The sequence below is a fragment of the Cucurbita moschata genome, unplaced genomic scaffold (genome assembly GCF_002738365.1).
Source record: "Cucurbita moschata cultivar Rifu unplaced genomic scaffold, Cmos_1.0 Cmo_Scf00016, whole genome shotgun sequence".
NCBI lineage: Eukaryota > Viridiplantae > Streptophyta > Magnoliopsida > Cucurbitales > Cucurbitaceae > Cucurbita > Cucurbita moschata.
Genome location: NW_019268532.1, coordinates 3500723 through 3520619, shown reverse-complemented (window position 1 = coordinate 3520619; position 19897 = coordinate 3500723). Strand labels below are relative to the sequence as shown.

Sequence of the window (19897 nt, the reverse complement as noted above, 5' to 3'; positions counted from 1 at the left end):
ATTTAAAAAACTAACCAAAAAAAAAAAAAAGAAGTATTACACATATATTACATGACACGTATACGAACTCACTTGAGGTCTATGTGCGTGCACGTGTATATAGAAGTATTACACATCCAATTCTACCCGTATTGAAACTTGAGCCGAATATCATGATATGATATAATATTTTATGCACGGATGATGATGTCATAGTAATGCCCATGAGAATGAAGGCAAGATAGATGCATTGCCTTTAACATATATGTAGTAGCGACTTTGTTAGAATAGAAAAACAGGATCGTTACAGAAGTAGTCGGTAGCGAATACACGCTATTTTAGCATAAGCATCATGAGCATACATGAAGCAATATAGAAGCGTACATATTGAGTCTTTCGAGTGAATATTGTAGTCGGGTTTCTCATACCCAACTTTTGTTAATCAGAGATACTTTTCTTTGATATCGACAAAGAAAAAGAAAAACATGTTCTTCCACAAAGCATCCTTACGTTGTCTGGTACTCTAATGCGATCGAACTATAGAAATTACTGAATATTTCTTAAAATACTCAAGTCATGTTCTATTCTTACATTTCAGGTAAAGATAAGACACTCATGTACGGATGACGGCTAGCATCTGCGGAAGAGTATGAAACTTATTTTGATCTCTTAAATTAGATTAGGGTATCATTTTATTCTTTTCTTTGTATTTATTTTAAGTTCACCTTATTTATTTGCGGTTGTTTTGTTTTAAGATTTTACTGTGAACGTTTAATCCCATGACATCGTTTTGTGAAATATTTTAAATGAATGTTTCCGTACTTATCAGTCATGTCATGCAAGTAGTAGCAACTTTATAGTAGTAGGAAATAGGGTCGTTGTTACACTTGAGATTAGAGCTTTAGATTATAAATCCTGTAGACTAAACTACGAGATAGGCTTAACATGTTTCATGGTCCCACCAGCTTAACATGTTTCATGGTTCTATCGGCTTAACGTGTTTCATGGCCCAACCGCTAATGCTCTATCACTACATAAGATGATAAAAAGTGTAAGCCATGTGTACGACATGTTTTTGGCTATAAATTGATTCACGTGCCTCATTTGTAATTTAGGGTTTAGCGAGGGGGAATTAGCAAATATCATTATCCTTCATCCAAAATTTTGTTAAAAAAAAAAAAAAAAAACAGTTTGGGCGACCAAAGTTTGTTCCCATCCCCACATAGTTTTCTCCAAAAATAACCTAAAAACTAACAGAATCCCATGTTGACCGTTGTTTTCCAACGAACTTAACGACCCAAGGATTTGGCGCCATTCATACAAATGATAGCCATAATTTGTTCCTCCTTTTATTCACCTCCTGCGTTGTTCATTCCATCATCCCCACACCTATCTCTCTCGGCTGTCCTTGAGAGTGCCCTTTTGGTTTGGCCATGGGGACCATCATCCACAATCTTTCTGCCATGGCCATTCTTGTGGGTTCCCTTCTTTTCTTTCAACCATTCTTTCCCGGGGCTGTTCATGCCGCCGACTTCAATTACAAAGATGCCCTCACCAAATCTCTTATTTTTCTCGAGGCTCAACGCTCCGGCAAGCTCCCGCCCAATCATCGCCCCGCTTGGAGAGGCGACTCCGCCCTCGACGATGGAAAACTTGCCAATGTTCGATTCCTTTCTTCTCCTTCTCCTTTTTTTTTTTTTTCTTCTCTTTCCTAATCATTTATTAGCGACCTTACCAATAAGGGTGTACACAGATTTGGTTGGGAAAAATCAATAAAGGTGTACACAGATTTGGTTGGAAAAATCTCGAGCCATCCACCCAATTTCGGGATGGTTAGGTTAGGGACTCGAGCCATCCACCCAATTTCGGGATGGTTAGGTTGAGGACTCGAGCCATCCACCCAATTTCTGGATGGTTAGGTTGAGGACTCGAGCCATCCACCCAATTTCTGGATGGTTAGGTTGAGGACTCGAGCCATCCACCCAATTTCTGGATGGTTAGGTTGAGGACTCGAGCCATCCACCCAATTTCTGGATGGTTAGGTTGAGGACTCGAGCCATCCACCCAATTTCGGGATGGTTAGGTTGAGGACTCGAGCCATCCACCCAATTTCTGGATGGTTAGGTTGAGGACTCGAGCCATCCACCCAATTTCTGGATGGTTAGGTTGAGGACTCGAGCCATCCACCCAATTTCTGGATGGTTAGGTTGAGGACTCGAGCCATCCAATTGTTGTACTATGATACTACTTCCAAAGTGTTTCGATACTCGATTGTTGTAGCGGAAGCACACCGACAAAGATTTACATGGTGCGGAGAGAAGAAATTCTCCCGTAAATTAATACATCGAGTTCGAGTCATATACGAAGAAAGCAATACAAATGGTGTAAAATAGAACCCTTTGGGGCATTATTTTTGGTGGTTGCAGGTAGACCTAGTAGGAGGGTATTACGACGCCGGAGACAACGTGAAGTACGGACTTCCGATGGCTTTCACGGTAACAACTCTATCATGGGGAGCTTTGACTTACCCAGCGGAGCTGGAAGCCGCCGGCGAAATGGAAAATCTTAAAGCCGCCATCAAATGGGGCACCGATTATTTCCTCAAAGCCTCTTCTCATCGCGATCGTTTATATGTCGAGGTAATTCATCCTCAATATGATCCACGTGTGAAAATTCTCTATTTATAATCATTTACATAATCAAATAAATTGGTGAAGGTCGGAGACCCCGTTAAGGATCACGAGTGTTGGGTTAGACCTGAAAATATGAAGACTCCAAGGACCGTATTGCAAATTGATTCCGAGACCCCCGGTACAGAAATTGCTGCCGAAACCTCCGCCGCCATGGCTTCGTCTTCCATCGTCTTCCGACACTCCAATCAAACATATGCTCGTCTTCTTCTCAACAAAGCTAAAACGGTATAAACTTTTAACCGCTTGAAAAGTCATTTCATTTCAAATATAACTAGTTTCGTTTTGCTTTTATTTGCAGCTTTATAAATTCGCAAAAGCCCACAAGGCAACTTACGATGGCGAGTGCCCTTTCTATTGCTCGTACTCGGGCTACAATGTAATTCTCGCTATCTCTTGATTAGAATTTTATTGTGTCGGGTTCATCGAATAATTTATGCATTATCATAGGACGAGTTGTTGTGGGCTGCAACATGGCTATACGTCGCAACGAGGAAGTCGGTTTATTTGAAGTATGTTCTAGAAGAGTCGATTAGTGCTAGTGTAGCTGAATTCAGCTGGGATCTCAAATATGTTGGAGCTCAAGTTCTTCTTTCCAAGGTTTTAATAAATTTTTTTAATATATTTTCATAAATTGATATTAAAATGATACTAAAATGCATATTATTTAGTTATATTTTGAAGGAGAGAAGGGTTTAGAGACGTTCAAAAATCAGGCAGATAGCTATATTTGTTCTAATCTTCCGACCAGCCCTTACCACCAAATTTACGTGTCTCCAGGTCTTGTATTGTATTTATGTTTGGGAATTTGTGTTCATATGATATGGTATGATAGGATATTATTGAGTGAATTAAATGAAATGATTTTGATAGGGGGAATGGTTCACATGAGAGATGGAGCGAATACGCAATATGTTACGGGAACGGCGTTCGTATTTAGTGCTTATAGCGATATCCTTGCAGCCTATAAACAAAACGTTAAATGTAGTGACCAGCAGTTTGACCCGGCCCATCTCATGACTTTTGCTAAGAAACAGGTATGTGAATCTCTATAATGATATGATATGATATGATATTGTCTACTTTTAATATAAGTTCTCGACACTAATGGAGGTAGTGCTCTTTACTTATATACTTATCTTCCCCGAACAAAATTGTGAATTCCCATGTTGGTTGGAGGAGAACGAAGCATTTTTTCATTCATGGTTTGGTATTTGGTGTCCTAGGCATAGAGGAACCGCACCAATCCATCCTGAACTTGGATACCACTCTGGAAGAGCTAGAATTCTAATGATGAGGGAACCCTGAGAGAGCCGATGAGGGAACCCTGAGAGAGCCGATGAGGGAACCCTGAGAGAGCCGATGAGGGAACCCTGAGAGAGCCGATGAGGGAACCCTGAGAGAGCCGATGAGGGAACCCTGAGAGAGCCGATGAGGGAACCTCGGATATTTTAAAAACCTGTAGAGGAAGCCCGAGATAGAACCTAAATAGAACAGGTTTCCTCGAGTATTTTAAAAACCTTTTTAAAGGAAGCCCGAGAGTACCCTATTTAGTCTACGTTCAATCTATCTGTCGAGCATAAGTTTTCGTGAGTTTACTCATTTTATTTAATTCATTTTTAAAAACTTTAATTTGCAGATGGATTACTTGCTGGGGGACAACCCACTAGGAAGATCGTTTATGGTAGGGTTTGGGAACAACCCACCAACGCAGGCGCACCACCGCGGCGCGTCGGTGCCAGTGATGCCAGCCAACGCAGAAGTGAACTGCCCAATGAGTTTCGTGAACTGGCTGAACAAGGACACGCCGAACCCCAACGAGCTGACGGGCGCAATTCTGGGCGGCCCGGACCGCAACGACAAGTTCTTAGACAAGCGTACGGTGTCACCCATGACGGAGCCGGTGACTTACACCAACTCCATGGCCGTGGGAGTGCTGGCAAAGCTGGCGGCCCACAAAATCACATGAAAAATAAAACCTTATTCAATCCTTCGGCGGTTTTGAATCGCTTATTGTTAGAACAGTACAGAAGATGTGATTGGTGGGTTACTAGAAAGGAGAGATTCTGAGATTTGGGGATTAAAATGTGTTAATTATTTTTATAATTCATGTTTATAATATTTTCTAATTCTACAAACTTGATTCAAACAGACATTAGATGTCTTTTCCAAGATTTTTGGATTCACATTTGCATATATTTATAATTAATTAATAAAAGGATTATGCTAAAATTTATGTATTTTATTGAAAATACAATGATATCGAAACTTTGTATTGTTTTACGTCTAAAAACAACCACATGCTATTTATGACCTATCGTTTTAAAAACAACTCCGTTCAAGTTTGGATGTGTAGTACTTTCCTACACACGACCCATGCACATGCACATGGACCCACCAGTCAGGCGAACGATCCCACGATCCCACTTAACATCATGATGAACATAAATGTTGTAAGTCATAAGTTTGAAGCCACCATTACTACTTTGAATACCAAAGACCTGTAAAAGATTTCTCTTATAGAGCTCTTGATTGCTTTACAAGCACTAAAGACCTGTCAAAGATTTCTCTTATAGAGCTCTTGATTGTTTTACAAGCACAAGAGTAAAGGAGGTCCATGAGGCAAGAAGGGGTGAGTGAAGAGAGCTCTTACAAGCACAAGAGTAAAGGAGGTTTATGAGGCAAAAAGGGGTGACTGAAAAAGGGGTAACTGAGAATGCTTTACAAGCACGTTTATGAGGCAAGAAGGGGTGACTGAGAATGCTTTACAAGCACAAGAGTAAAGGAGGTCTATGAGGCAAGAAGGGGTGAGTGAAGGTTCCTTACATGTCAAAAATCATATCCACCTTTACGCCATTGTGAGAAGAAAGGTCATCCACCATACAAGTGTGGGAGAAGACCTGACATCAAATGCTCCAAATGCAATTAACTTGAACATGAAGTTTGATATGCAAAGTCAAAAAACAGGCGAGAAAAGAATCTTGATGCATATGAGACACAAAAGGTTCTCTAACTTAAAATCATGGCATAAATTTACGATGAAAGTCAAATATCCATTCATTTATAATATAACCCAATCTAGTTGCACGAAGATTCATGAAACCAACCCAGTCTAGAAAGTTTTTCATTTATTTCAACTCAATCCAATCTCGTCCAAATAAGTTCATAACCAAATTAATTATACGAATCATATTAGATTACTTGAATGTTTTTGAGTCATCGAGTTTCTTGAATACCTTTACTATCTAACTTGCGTATGATTGTGCGGGACAAGTTATATCATAATTTATTTAGTAAAGGACGAAAGAGCTTAGAGCACAACCAATGAGTATCGGTCCTCAATGAAAGGGTTAGGTTGCGTGCAATCAATAAACTCTTTTGACATTTAATGCCACAACCACCTTATAATGTCTATCCAAAATCCTTTATCAATCAATCTTATTTCTTACGTCCATCTTTCCTTCACATACCCTCCACAAATATCTCAAACTTTTCGTGTTCGAAAAAGACGAGCTCAGATATCGTCTGTTTTGACCCATTACATATCGTTGTCAGTCTCACGATTTTAAAACGCATCTACTAGAGAGAGATTTTCACACCCTGATAAGAAATGATTTGTTCTCCTCTCCAACTTATATGGAATCTCACATTAAATAACAAAATAAAATAAAACCGTTCATGAGACTTTCATCTTGCACGGCTCCTAAGCTAAGTGATAAAAGAAAAGAAAAAAAAAAACTATCTATTAACTCTTTTTTTAAAACAAATACGAGTGGAAACGGTAGAGAAATGAGTCGTCCTTATCAAACATTTTAATAATTATTTTTCTTTTATAACTCTTTTAACTTGTATTTTATGTTGAAGTATAATTAATTGATTTAAATTTGTAATTAATAATAATAAATTATAATTAATACTTTACTATAATAATTATTTTATACATAATTATTTTTTGAATTCTTTTTATTTTTTATTAATAAATTATTATGATTAAATAAGATTTATAAGTATAGGTTCCATAATATACACATTTAATTTTTGAAATAAAAGTTTGGCTAAATATTTAGGATTAAAATATATAATTTTATTTAAATCATTTATTTGAAAATAATAATTAAAATTTATTATAAAATAAATTTAAAATTTTAACGAAAATTACTTATCTAAAATTAAACAAATGTAATATACATGAAATTTTTATAACATTTCTCAAACAAACCAAACAACACAGTTATTTAATTATCAGATATTCTATTTTCAGACATTCATAAATAAATTTTTGAACCAAGTGACCCTATAAGGTTCCGAATTTCATACTGTTTTTAAATATTTATTTTGTTGATAAACAGTGTTGATGATAAATATTTATTTTAATAAAAAAATATATATAAAATAAAAGTTCGAGGGTATTTTTATTAATTTAATTTAATTTTAATTTTAACAAGAATTTTTTTTTTTTTTTATAAATATCTTTGAAGATTCAAAGGATCATAGACAGATAATTGGATTCCATAATCCTCGAAGGAATCTTTGCCTATTCGTCCATACCGAAGGTGGGGCCCACCCTGTCAACTTGAAACCTTCCGAAAATGACCTCCGGAATTATCTATACACGTGTGCGGTTATTATTCGACGTTACGTGAGCTCATCAGGGGCAGTTAAGTCATTTCGCATAACGCACTAGCGAATTTACATTTATACCCCTCATATTTCGCTACGTCATTACGTTCATTTCTTTATATATTTGTTTATAAGGAAATTTTCGTGATCATCATTCATACCAAGCGTATAGCCCAAGTTTTCCGCAAATCATGGCTAAAATCTCCACCGGAGCTTTGCTCCTTTTCTTTTCCCTCGCCGTAATCGGCTTGGCTTCCGGTGGCCGGGACCTTCCTGGAGATTTTCTGAGGTTGCCGTCCGAGGCCTTGAATTTTTTTCGCGGAGGAGCCTCCGATGCTAGCGACGAGGACTCCGTGGGAACGAGATGGGCCGTTTTGATCGCCGGTTCGAATGGATACTGGAACTACCGGCATCAGGTTATTTTTGTTACATTGATAAGCTTCATTAATTTGGATTGTTTTTCTTTCTTTGAGAGTACAAATTTGTGTTGCGTTTTGTGTTTGTTTAGATGTTGACATTTGTTGTTGATTGGCGTTTTCTTCTTCCTATTTCATACTTATTTTTCCCCCAAATATCCACTGTGCTATCTCTGTTGCCGATCCTTGTCTGATTTTTGTTTTTCTTAATAACTTCTTTGATTTTTAAGCTCGAAGCTTGTAATCAGTTTTTTCTTTGATGTTTCTTAGCATGAGATCGAATAATTTCCCCTCTAAACTTAGGTCTATATTCTTTTCGTGTTTGGTTTTCGTCGTTGACCTTTTGGATTGATGAATTTTCGGTTTTTCGAATATTATTGTAGCAGTTCTTATCTGTTTCGTTTTTCCTGTTTTTGGCTTTCTTTTCCATATATAGATACGTAGTTTTTTGTATTCAGAAGTCCATTTTTAATCAATGTTTCTTTCTGTGTTAATCGTTAAATTAGAGCTGAAATTCTCAAAGAACATGGTTTTTTCAATACCCTGCCATTTGACGTTTCCTCTCAGTTGTGAGCGACATATATGTTGGATGTTGGTGTCAGGATAACCACTTAATCGAGCCTATTGCTGTTTTCAAATGAACTTTCCTTCTTTTGAATTGTTATGTTGAACCAGTTACTGAGCGTTCAAGTCCAAACAGAAAATTTTCTTTTAAGGAATTTGCGACTCTTCTGGTGGATAAGATGACCTATAAACGCTACCAGTAACTGAACTTACTAATGAAAAGAAAGAGGAGTGATATAATTTAGATTTAATATAAATTTGTTAAACAGAAACTTGGTATATTTTGGGCGCGGACCAATGAAGTCTAGATGCTCCAAGCCAGAAAGAAAAAAAGAAGGAATGGGGGAAAAGGATTACATCCGTGTACCCCTGCTGGTAGTAAGCTCGCAGTTTTTTCATTGAAGATTAGTATAAACGGGATAATCTATTTTGCATTCAACCTTGTTTTATTTGGTGAATGTTGTTGATGGTTTAATTACTTGGAAAGATTCAGACAATGATTAACACATTTTCCACCAGGCTGATATTTGCCATGCTTATCAACTATTGCGGAAAAATGGGCTAAAAGATGAAAACATCATTGTTTTCATGTACGATGACATTGCCTTCAATCCAGAGAACCCAAGAACTGGGGTCATCATCAACCATCCACAGGGTTCTGATGTTTATCATGGAGTCCCAAAGGTTTTCTTATTGCTTTATAGATTCCAATTTTCCACCTGATTCATTTGATTAGAGCTTCTTATGTACCTAAGATTTTGTTCACTGCAGGATTACACTGGTGAGGATGTTAACGTGAACAACTTTTTTGCTGTCATTCTTGGAAACAGAACTGCTCTTACGGGGGGTAGTGGGAAGGTTGTTGACAGCGGTCCTAATGATCACATTTTCATATACTACAGTGATCATGGTGGCCCTGGTGTTCTTGGTGAGTAGCTTACTTCTATGTAGCTCGCATACCATGTAATGACCTATCATGTTTATCCGGCAATCATTTTTTTCGGATACATTTGTTGTTTGATATGCTTGATTTGTCTGTAAGCAATAGAATGATTGGTTTGCTTCTCTATATTTCATTATAGAGGCAGGGAGCCTACATTCAAGCATTTGCAAGCTTTGATTTGTGGTGATAGCACATCTCACTTCATCTAGGAAATGCTGTTTTTTTTTTTTTGCATATCACACACATAGGAAAAAAATAATAATAATAAAAAAGGCCTTAAATCCTTTGCAACGTAAAAAATGAAATTTGTGCTCTGATTTTTTATATTTGTTATAATTAATCCACTTTGTCATTATTATTGTAAAAGCAATGATAAAAGGTCATTATTCATGATAAATTCCTCATCTCTGTGATACGTTTTTCCCAGGGATGCCTACTTATCCCTATATGTATGCTGATGATCTTAATGACGTTTTAAAGAAGAAGCATGCTTCTGGATCCTACAAAAGTCTGGTAAATTATCGAACTGTTCATCGCTTGAGACTGCAACTATTCTTAGAATGTCATTATGTAATGGCACTATACTTAATATTGTAGGTATTCTATCTTGAAGCTTGTGAATCGGGAAGTATCTTTGAAGGCCTTCTTCCCAAAGGCTTGAACATTTATACAACCACCGCATCAAATGCTTATGAGAGCAGTTGGGGTACTTACTGCCCAGGGGATTATCCTAGTCCTCCACCAGAGTATGATACTTGCTTGGGTGACTTGTACAGTGTTGCTTGGATGGAAGACAGGTAAAAGATAAATAATAAACTTGCCTCTATTGTTATAGTATACTCTGTTCTCAATTCTTTTAACTTTAGACTAAAAAAATGATATCAATATCGATAGGTAATATTCTTTTTGTCGTGCAACTTCAGTTTTGGGCATTTGTTCTCACTTCTCTCTACTCATTGGTAGAGTACTGCACCCATCATACTTTTGGCCTCTAGCATTCATTCAGCCTAGCTGAAGAATGAATATCGTAAAATTCTTAGATCCAAAAGCTGGGACTATGAGATTATGGTTACTTTGACGATTAATTTATTTTCTACATGATTCAGGTATGAATTCAAATATTAATTTATCCAGAATCTCATGATTTTTACTTTGGTCTGTAAACAGTGATAATCACAATTTGAAGACGGAAACTTTACGCCAACAATATGAACTGGTAAGAAACCATGGATTACTGTTTTAGGAGAAGTTAAACTCCTATGAGTTTAAATTTAATTCTGATGGTTCTTAAAATGAAAATTTTGCTTCTTGAACATTTCATCCCTAGAAAATGCAAAAATTATACAATTAAGGCGAAAGGATACTTTCATTGTATGTTGATCAAAACACAAAATTTTCCATTTATGCTCGGCATTAGAAAGAATCTGAAATAACTGCTGGTTTCTTCAGGTGAAGAAAAAGACGCTAAATGCCAATTATGCTTATGGTTCTCATGTCATGCAATATGGTGATCTAACGCTCAGCAAGGACGCTTTGTCCTCATATCTGGGTACTGATCCTGCTAATGAGAACAATACTTTTGTCGAGGAGAACTCTTTGAGGCCAACAGCAAAAGTTACGAATCAGCGTGACGCTGATCTTGTCCACTTTTGGGAAAGGGTTAGTTTCTTCTTTTTCCATTTTAGAATTGAATTGAACACTATTTGGTAAACTGTAAAAAACGAGATAGTCTGAGGATTACCAAATTCTTATTTCCTTTAAGTTTAAATTGTGATAAGTGCACAGTTCAGATGGTGTTTGCTATTTGCTATCTGTTACAAGTTCAAATCTGGAGACTTCAATGGCAATTTAATTGCTACACCACTTTGTCACATTTCTAATATATCCATTGTTGTACTTTACTGGTTAATATTAGGCTTTTCCTTGCTCGCAATCTTTGTTTCGACACCATCTAACAATCCCTCCGCCATGCCTGTTATTGATTTTAGTTTCGCAAAGCTCCTGAAGGCACCACCAAGAAAGTTGAAGCTCAGAAGAAGTTTGTGGAAGCAATGTCCCACAGAGTTCATATCGACAACAGTGTGAAGCTAATTGGAAAGGTGCTATTTGGGATTGAAAAAGGTCCTGAGGTGCTCAATGCCATCCGACCCACCAGACAACCCCTTGTCAACGACTGGGACTGTCTTAAGGATATGGTACACAGTCGATATAAACGAATTCACTTATTTCCTGTTTCTTTCTTGATGGCTCGTAACGAAGAGATTACGCATCAATGATCTTTACTTGTGTTTTATTCATTATAAGTTGTGTCATTCTGAAGTGATGTGATATGCATACAGGTCAGGAGCTTTGAGGCACGCTGTGGATCCCTCTCCCAATACGGAATGAAACACATGAGGTCCTTCGCAAACTTCTGCAATGCTGGGATCAGCAAGGAGCAGATGGCGGAGGCTTCGGCGCAAGCTTGCGTAAGCGTCCCCTCGGGTCCATGGAGTTCTCTGCACAAGGGCTTCACTGCTTGATGATGATGAAACCAAGCCCCTCTCATCTGATTTGGAAGTACGCTTCTGTCACCATTGTTTATATAAAATGTATTCAAAATGGATCCAGAATGGTTATTTGTAAATACAACCACAGGGCATCGTGTAAGAAAAACAAGAAACAAAGGCATATAAGAAGGGTTATTGCTGTATTGCATCTGTCTATAAGAAATGAAGATTTCAACTCGAGGTTGGCCTTATCTCGGCCACTGGTCGGGAACATGTGTGCGACTCTTTTGAGTTTTCTTCTATTGGTTGTGAATACTCGTTGCTTTGTTTGACTTCAATATTTCATGTTATGAACTCAATATTTACCTATGAATTCAAGGAGTCTTTTTCTTATTGATCTCTTCCTCCCAAGAGCTAAGTCATGAATGTATTGGCCAGCTTTTTTCGGGAACCAATTGACGTTGTAATCATTCTCGGGTTGAACTTGTCAGACTAAACGAAAATACTCACACAGAATCATACCTAAAGCACCATAAGTTCCATTCACGATCAATAGGTATCTAAATATTATATTGGATTACTCTTACTGTCGTTTAGGGTATTGTAATCTATATTTTGAAATTTGGGAGTACCTCAACCTCCACTATCTCGTCGTGACTGTTCTATTTCCTAATTCCTTATCAATCTCGAGTAGATTTGCTCTAGGGGAGGGCTTTTTTTTTTATAGCCTCGTGTACAACTTTAGTTTCTTCTTGACCAAGCTTTGTAAGTTTAATCCTATCATATCGTCCCACCTGGGTTTTATGGTTAAGGAATGTCATGGCATCGTCCTTTGCTTTCTTAAGGAATCCTTGAATCAAACCGTACTTATTATGTTGTGTAAGAAAGCTTAGGTCAAGGCAAGGGATGTTTCGCTCATCCCCGTTACAAGTTCGCTAGTTCACAAAGCTATAATTTGAGTGAACCGACATGTCATTAGAATCGATCAAGACAAGATTATAATGAATGACGGTAAGGTGAGTTTGATTCATAATCCTAATCAGAAGTAAATGGATATTTAAATCTCCAACAACAACCGATTTATCATTCATTAATTTATTGAACTTTTAACTTTTTGTTTAAATAATAATAATAATTTTCATATTTTGTGTCTGTTAAATTAGATTCGTCATTTGTGAAACCTTTTTAAAAATTATGTAATTTAGCCTCATTGATTAGGACACGCCTCCGTTCATCCACGTGTCCTTCTAGATATAGAACAATCAACAACAGCCGTCGGATCATCGATGGCAGATCTGGCTATCATCCAATGGACGCATAGCCTAGAAAATTCGAGATCCAATGGCTGAGAGGTCCCGGGAGAGTTGCCATTGAGAAAAGACAGTTCTCTCCTTCAAAAGGAGCCAAGGCCTAGAAGCTGCATCACTCGCTTAAAAGTCCTATCCAATTCAATCCCCCAAGGTCAATTCCGTAATTTCATCCTCTTTTTTTTACGAGATTTCTTTTATATTTATATACATTTTTAAAAATTGGATTCAGGAACTCCGATATTCCGATGCGATGAGAGGGAATACCAACGGCGGCGGCGGCGGCAGTTCAATAAGCTCACCGGAGAAGAGAGCGGCGTGTAATCACGGCAACCACCATAAAAGCCGGGGAAGTGAATCAGAAAGAGAGAAAGAAGGGTCATCGTCCGGCGGCGGAGAAGGGGGAGTGTGGCTGCCGGAGTTCGTAATAGCCTTAACGAACAAAGAGAAGGAAGAAGATTTCATGGCGATCAAAGGGTGTAAGCCGCCTCTCAGACCTAAAAAACGCCCCAAAATTATTCAACGCACCATCAATGTAAGCACATACCTAACCCGCCCCAGATTCTTACTTGCTTTTTAATTTTAATATTATTATTTATTATTTATTATTTATTATTATTGACGGTAATAAGTAAATAATTGAAATTAAATTATAATTTTGAGTGGCAATGGAATGGGTGTCACACGTGGAGAGCTTTGATTGGAGATTTAAAGTAGTATAAGGGAAGGGTAGTTGTGTAATAAATATGAAGTTGGAGGGCATTATTTAATGAGTCGTTATATATTTGTATAAAAAAATGGAGGTAGCTGGTGAGCCCAGGGACGTGGCTGTGTGATCTAACGCTGGACAGATACGAAGTCAGGGAAAAGAAGATGTCTAAAAAGGTAATTATCTCTTTATTATTTTTTTTTAAAGAATAATAATATGAAAAAAAAATATATATATATATATTGTTGTTAGACGAACACGACTCTCCACAATGGTATGATATTGTCCGTATAAGCTATCGTTTTGGGCTTCTCATACCAATGGAGAGAGTATTCTTTGTTTATAAATCTATGATTATTCCCTAAATTAGCTGAAGTGAGACTTTCATCATCCAACCCCTCTCCTCGAGCAAAGTACGTCACACCTTAATTGAGGTTCGACTTTTTGTCTTAGTTATTTTTTACTATGCCTTCGAGGAGGCTCGACTCCTTTTCTTTTGGAGTCATTTGTTCGACATGTGAGAATTTACTAATCTATTGGCACGATTAAGTTTAAGGCATAACTATGATACTATGTTAGATGAACACGACTCTCCGTAATGATATGATATTGTCGAGCATAAACTCTCGTGGCTTTGTTTTGGGTTCCCAAAAGGCATCATACCAATAGAGGATATTCTTTGTTTATAAATCCATGATCATTCTCTAAATTAACTGCAGATTTTCAACCTCCTCCAATTATTATTATTATTATTTTATTTGGATGCAGAGACGAAGAGGGCTTAAAGCAATAGTGAAAATGGAGTCAGATTCGGAGTGGGAAAGGCATAGTTTATGAATACCAACTTTTTCTATTGTAATTTTTAAATGTTTTTTTTTAATTTAACTTTATTTACAATAAAAATAGTTAGTTTTAAAATATTAGAAATTTATTATTTTTAAAGTTTAAAAGCATTTTAGGAGTGGACAGCTGGATGCATTTAGGCAGCTTTTTTATTATTTTATTTTTGGCATTTGACGGACACCGTTCCTTTTTTCTGTACTTTTTTTTAATATTTATATATTTACTTTCTTGTAATATGACAATTAAAAAAAAAAAAAGTGATAATAAAGTTTGAATTTAATTTTTGTTCTTTCGTATTAGTCTCTAGTAATAGTTATACTGAAAATTATTCAGAAGAAAATTATAAAAATTAAATTAAATTTTATTATTTATTAAAAAAAATTAAGGTGATGCTTTGAATTTATAATAATTTAGTTGAAAAAATAATACTTACGTATTTAATAAATTAAATTATATTCAAGTTGATTTTATATACTCAAATTAAATATGTTTGCTAGGAAATAAATGATAATAGTGAATAAATTCTTGAAAGAAAAAAGCTCCAAATTATTTATATAACATTAATTACATTTAACTCATATATATATATATATATACCAAAATGAGTTTTTTTTTATTCCCCTAAATTTAAGTAATATTTGATAGGTCTAGCAAAAAAATTATGTAGCACACTAAAAGCCTATCTCATTTCAAGTTCTGATAAATGAATAAATTCCATGTTCTTCAACCCATGTAACTTGTTTTTGAGTAGAAATCAAGAACAAAATTGATTTTAAAAAATAAAAAATAAAAGAGGAACTCAAAATGAATGTAAATTTGACTTTAAAATCACGAAGGTTGCTTTAGAAGAATTTTCAGTGCTTACAAATTCATCATATATTCCATTATATTCGTTTAGGTTATGTTGCTGCGAAAATCATAAATAAATGCCTTCAAATCTTTGAACTGCATAATTGAATATTTGCCAATTCGATATTGATGTTTTCCTACGGTTTTTTCATCTGAGTTTCTGATTCCACGCTTCAATGTGAAATATAAAAATAAAATATAAAAAATAAACCACTACAGGTGAGATCCAAACGCTAACATAACTTGGAGTTCCATGTTCAAGTTGCAGGTTGTTTTGGTTAAGCTTAAAGGTGTTAAAACGGAAGATCGCGAATAATCTTGAGGTTATTTTAGCAATTTGAAATTCGAACGATAATAGGTGAGTTTTCATGGATTACAAAAGAGGTGAGGCAAGAAGAGATACAAAAGAACGAAACAATTTATTTACTAATCATAACAACAAAATACAGCACAAATCATCATCAAACCATCACAACCTGCATTCTGTATATAAGAATGTGTAACAAAAGAGGTTCTCTGTACCAGACGTGTAGGAATTAAAATCCAACGAAAACGCCTAAAACAAATCCCCGAGGTTACTTCGAAAAAAGAAAAAAGGAAAGCAGAGCACAAATATATCGAATCATTGCAAAATCAATAACCACATCGTGAGACGCCAGTACCTCAGATCCTGAGAGTAGATCCAAGGACGAGAGCGACGAAGAAGGCGATGCAAGCGGAGACGAACGACGGAGCAATCGAGGAAGCAGGGGAGGCAGGGCTGGGCGCCGGAGCCTCCTGAGCTGCGACGGAAGCGACGGCGATGATGAGGGCAATGAGAGCCATAAGAGAAGCATTGGAGACGGTGGCCATTGTTGCAGATATTTGTTTGTTGAGGCTCCGGCGAGAGGAAGAGATGGATTGAAAGAAGAGAGACCGAGAGAAGGCCTCTTTGGTTGGAGATGAGAAATGAATATCCGCAAAGCCTTTTTATAGTACCGAATACAAACAAATTTATTCCGAAAAAAGAAATGGAAAAATAAATAAAATAAAATAAAAAAATACAAATTTAAATTTTTTTAAAAATAGATAAAAAAAAATTAAAATAGTCAATTTTGATAACAAACTAATAATTCAATTAATTTAAATATTATGAGTATTTTTCAACACTTTTTTAAATTTTAAATTTTAAATTAACAAAATTATTGTATTATTATATGTGAATAATATTGATCATAATCGTTGAGCTATATTAAAAAATTAAAATAAAATAAATATTTTCAAAAAGTTAATTGGTAAGGTAAGGATTTAAATTTTCCTTTTTTTTGAAACACGGCGTCGTTTCCTGTATAACGTTCGTTGGTCCGTTGTAAAGTGGGGACATTCTTAGCCTCGATCCAGAGGCTACAATGACGCGTGGCTTACACGAACGAGAAACGAACAGCTGTGATCGAATCGGACGGTCTAGATTAGAGCGTGAAGAACAACGCTAAATAAAAAGGAAAGGAGGAAGAAAGATGCGGAAAGCCACTGACTGAAACAGCGAAATAAAAAAAAAGGAGAAAATTAATGTGGGTGGGGACCACAGGGTGCAGCAATGGAGAAAGGCAGTTAGGAGCGTGGGGCCCGTGATACAGAGACAGGGCTGTGTTGTTAAGAGATGACAGATGAGGGTGATTGGCTGGTGATTCTTGCTGTGTTTTTTTTTTTATATTTAAATTATGGTTCCAGAAACTTCCTCGTGATCTTAGGGCATATAAAAATGAAGATTATTTTTCGTCTAAATTATTAAACTGCTCTTAAATTTTGTTTATTATTTAAAAAATATTTTATAAACACTTTAAAATTAAAAATCCATTAAAAAAAAATAAACCTTATTTAACTTATTAGTGTTTTATTTTTTAATTTTGTTATGTTTTAAAAAAAAAAGGATTAAGTTTCAAAATTTAGTTAAAGAATTGAAATGTTTTGTTAAAATAAAACTAAATAAAAATAAGCACAAAATGAAAAAGACTAAATAATTATAAAATAGAAAGAAAAAAAATTGCAATTTATACCCTATATTCAATTTTTGTTAATTCACTAACTAATTAAAAAAAAAAACTCAATAAACTCACTAATTTAAGTCAAATCAAGTTTGACGCAAAATTAATAATAGAAAACAATATTGAATGGAGTAGAAAAAACAGATATTGAGTGAGATAAAAGTAAATCTTTTTTATTTTTAAAAAATAATTGATAAATTCATATATGATTGATTAAAAACATTTATTGGTTTTTGTGTTTAAATATATAGGATAATTAATCTCGAGAATAATATAAGAACAAGAATAATCGATCAAATATAAATTTTAGTAATGGAACTAAAAAATTCCTGGTTTCCCGATAGAACCCCATGTCGCCCAAGTTGTTGCAAAACCGAAAAAAATCAGCAGTTTTTCGCACAGCTTACTTATAGTGCAGGTCCCACTTGTATATTGTATTTGACCGACAATAATTTAATTAAAAAGAACTAAATAATAACTGAAAACATATAGTGTTATGAAAATATCCATCACTTAGATCACACCATAGATTTGTGTTTAAAACATGATGAACAATCTTGCATAATGATATCATTCATTATCAAAGTATAGAGTGGGTGATATCAATAGCAGCATCAAAATGCTCAATTTTTTACATCCAGAGATCTAAGGTGAGGATTACCTCCTACTTTACCGACTCAAATGTGGCCTCTAGATTGGAAATCATGACAGGGCATTCTCCCTTCTCATCGTACTCTGCATACTCACCTCCAGACAAGTCAATGTCCTCGAACTTAGTCCCTTCTATCTGTGCAAAAGAAGGAAGCTGCTTTCAAACTTTTATGCAAAATAAAGCCGCAAGAACATGGACAATATCATTGTTCATAGTTAGTGAGTTAGGGGAAAAAATGTTAGACAGCGTGATTATAATAAAAGGGTTAGTGTATCAAGTCATGTTCTTCATTGTTTTCAATCTCATTGTGATAAATTTTCACGCCTCTATTTCAGAAATATTAATGCTCGATGTAATCTCAATCAAGAATGACACTCATTGGACTTTAGGAATCACGAATCTCCACAATGGTATGATATTGTCTAGTTTGAGCATAAACTCTCATGGCTTTGTTTTTTGTTTTTCCAAAAGATCTCATGTCAATGGAGACGTATTCCTTATAAATCCACGATCATTCCCAAAATTAGCCAATGTGAAACTCCCTCCCAACAATCCTCAATAATTCTACCTACTCTCGAACAAAGTACACTATAGAGCGAACAAAGTACACTATAGAGCGAACAAAGTACACTATAGAGCGAACAAAGTACACTATAGAGCCTCCCCTGAGGCCTATGAAGCCCTCAAACAGCCTCCTTCTCTGAAGTCATCAAACAAAGTACACCATTCGTTTGACACTCATCAGTAAAAACAAATTATTTTATCAAATCATGGATGCAGTCACAGACATCTATAATGAGCTATATCAGGAACACAAAGCTAAAAAAAAAGACATCTATAATGAGCAATATTAAGAACAGAAAAATCGAACAAAAAGAAGAGAAAAGAGAAGCAAAATCCCCTAATAATAAAAAAAAAAAGGACAGAAGGAAAAAGTATGAAAGAGGAAGGATATTCTACTCTCATATGCCAACTCTAAAACGCGGTGAATCTGCATGCATGTTCATGGAGTTCAGAAAACTATATCCTTTACCAGAGGAAACAGGTAGACCATGTCAAATACATCTTGTTTATTACATGAGTTGGAAGGTTGGTAAATTGGAGAACTTACAGATTCTGCTTTCCATCCAGGTCCAAATATGAAGCCCACAGGCTCGTAACCTCTGCAGTCAAATAACATCAAAGGAGATGACTTCCCTGATTCACTTGTTTCCTGAGTCAATGGTTGACCTCGCCCCGGAATCATTGTAATAGTTCCATCCCTCCCACAGAACTTGCACTATAAGAAAACGTGCATGAATATTGCAGTTGAGTTTGGAGGTAATTATTTAAGTGCAAATGGAAACGATTGAGCCTAATATTCGAAATAAACCATAGTTTAACACAAGGCAGTCATCCCTGATGACTGATAAGTTCAATTTTCAAGCCGTTCCCTTAAAAAAGAAAAATATACATCTCTCTCTTTGTATAATTTCAGCATCCCCATGAAAGAAGTGGAAAGTAAACTGAATATCACAATGATATCGCCACAAGTCCCTAATTTCAGAACTGATATTCGCACAAAACAGGAAAGACTGAAAAATGTTATAATTTCATCATCAAATGATACTGGGAAACATATTAACACCTTCAATTTCCATATTACTTGAAAACTGATACCTTCATGTCATTTTGATTATTGACCCATGTTTCCGAAGACACTGTAATAAGTTACTTCAAACCCACAACAGTAGAGGAAAATGACATTTATTTGATTTCAAAAAAAAAAAAAAAAAAAAAAAAAAAAAAAAAAAAAAAAAAAAAAAAAAAAAA

At 35.6% G+C, this 19897-nt stretch overlaps 4 protein-coding genes across 4 annotated transcripts in view; 3 read left to right on the top strand and 1 right to left on the bottom strand.

Annotated features, from left to right (window-relative positions):
* The first annotated feature begins 1348 nt into the window (after nt 1-1348).
* Nucleotides 1349-4811, top strand: LOC111454680 (endoglucanase 16-like). Its single transcript, XM_023096179.1, has 8 exons — nt 1349-1640; nt 2406-2618; nt 2697-2897; nt 2971-3048; nt 3120-3269; nt 3341-3449; nt 3543-3706; nt 4309-4811. The coding sequence occupies exons 1-8, from the start codon at nt 1413-1415 to the stop codon at nt 4636-4638; spliced, it is 1473 nt and encodes a 490-aa protein (XP_022951947.1). The 5' UTR covers nt 1349-1412; the 3' UTR covers nt 4639-4811.
* Nucleotides 4812-7428: 2617 nt separating this feature from the next.
* On the top strand, nt 7429-12003 carry LOC111454335 (vacuolar-processing enzyme). Its single transcript, XM_023095787.1, has 9 exons — nt 7429-7705; nt 8789-8953; nt 9041-9197; nt 9640-9725; nt 9810-10009; nt 10380-10428; nt 10662-10871; nt 11201-11407; nt 11552-12003. The coding sequence occupies exons 1-9, from the start codon at nt 7481-7483 to the stop codon at nt 11732-11734; spliced, it is 1482 nt and encodes a 493-aa protein (XP_022951555.1). The 5' UTR covers nt 7429-7480; the 3' UTR covers nt 11735-12003.
* Nucleotides 12004-13071: 1068 nt separating this feature from the next.
* Nucleotides 13072-14758, top strand: LOC111454377. The gene is made up of 4 exons (XM_023095849.1): nt 13072-13162; nt 13241-13543; nt 13816-13893; nt 14486-14758. The coding sequence occupies exons 2-4, from the start codon at nt 13262-13264 to the stop codon at nt 14552-14554; spliced, it is 429 nt and encodes a 142-aa protein (XP_022951617.1). The 5' UTR covers nt 13072-13162; nt 13241-13261; the 3' UTR covers nt 14555-14758.
* Nucleotides 14759-18015: 3257 nt separating this feature from the next.
* The window catches only part of LOC111454740 (UPF0587 protein C1orf123 homolog), a 3684-nt gene continuing 1802 nt past the window's right edge, over nt 18016-19897 (bottom strand). Inside the window, exons 3-4 of the mRNA XM_023096262.1 lie at nt 19197-19364; nt 18016-18220 (exon numbers count right to left, since the gene is read on the bottom strand). Of these exons, the coding sequence (XP_022952030.1) occupies nt 18098-18220; nt 19197-19364 (291 nt within the window). The 3' untranslated portion in view covers nt 18016-18097. The remainder of the gene's footprint in view (nt 18221-19196; nt 19365-19897) is intronic.

Excerpts from the sequence above, each read along its gene's own strand:
- LOC111454680 (XM_023096179.1), top strand. The coding sequence starts at position 1,413 with ATGGGGACCATCATCCACAATCTTTCTGCCATGGCCATTCTTGTGGGT. Across the intron at positions 2,619-2,696 it reads GCGATCGTTTATATGTCGAG|GTCGGAGACCCCGTTAAGGA; the intron begins GTAATTCATCCT and ends AAATTGGTGAAG. Across the intron at positions 3,270-3,340 it reads CTCAAGTTCTTCTTTCCAAG|TTATATTTTGAAGGAGAGAA; the intron begins GTTTTAATAAAT and ends CATATTATTTAG.
- LOC111454335 (XM_023095787.1), top strand. The coding sequence starts at position 7,481 with ATGGCTAAAATCTCCACCGGAGCTTTGCTCCTTTTCTTTTCCCTCGCC. Across the intron at positions 10,010-10,379 it reads GTTGCTTGGATGGAAGACAG|TGATAATCACAATTTGAAGA; the intron begins GTAAAAGATAAA and ends GTCTGTAAACAG. Across the intron at positions 10,872-11,200 it reads TTGTCCACTTTTGGGAAAGG|TTTCGCAAAGCTCCTGAAGG; the intron begins GTTAGTTTCTTC and ends TATTGATTTTAG.
- LOC111454377 (XM_023095849.1), top strand. The coding sequence starts at position 13,262 with ATGAGAGGGAATACCAACGGCGGCGGCGGCGGCAGTTCAATAAGCTCA. Across the intron at positions 13,544-13,815 it reads TTATTCAACGCACCATCAAT|CTGGTGAGCCCAGGGACGTG; the intron begins GTAAGCACATAC and ends AAATGGAGGTAG. Across the intron at positions 13,894-14,485 it reads AAAAGAAGATGTCTAAAAAG|AGACGAAGAGGGCTTAAAGC; the intron begins GTAATTATCTCT and ends ATTTGGATGCAG.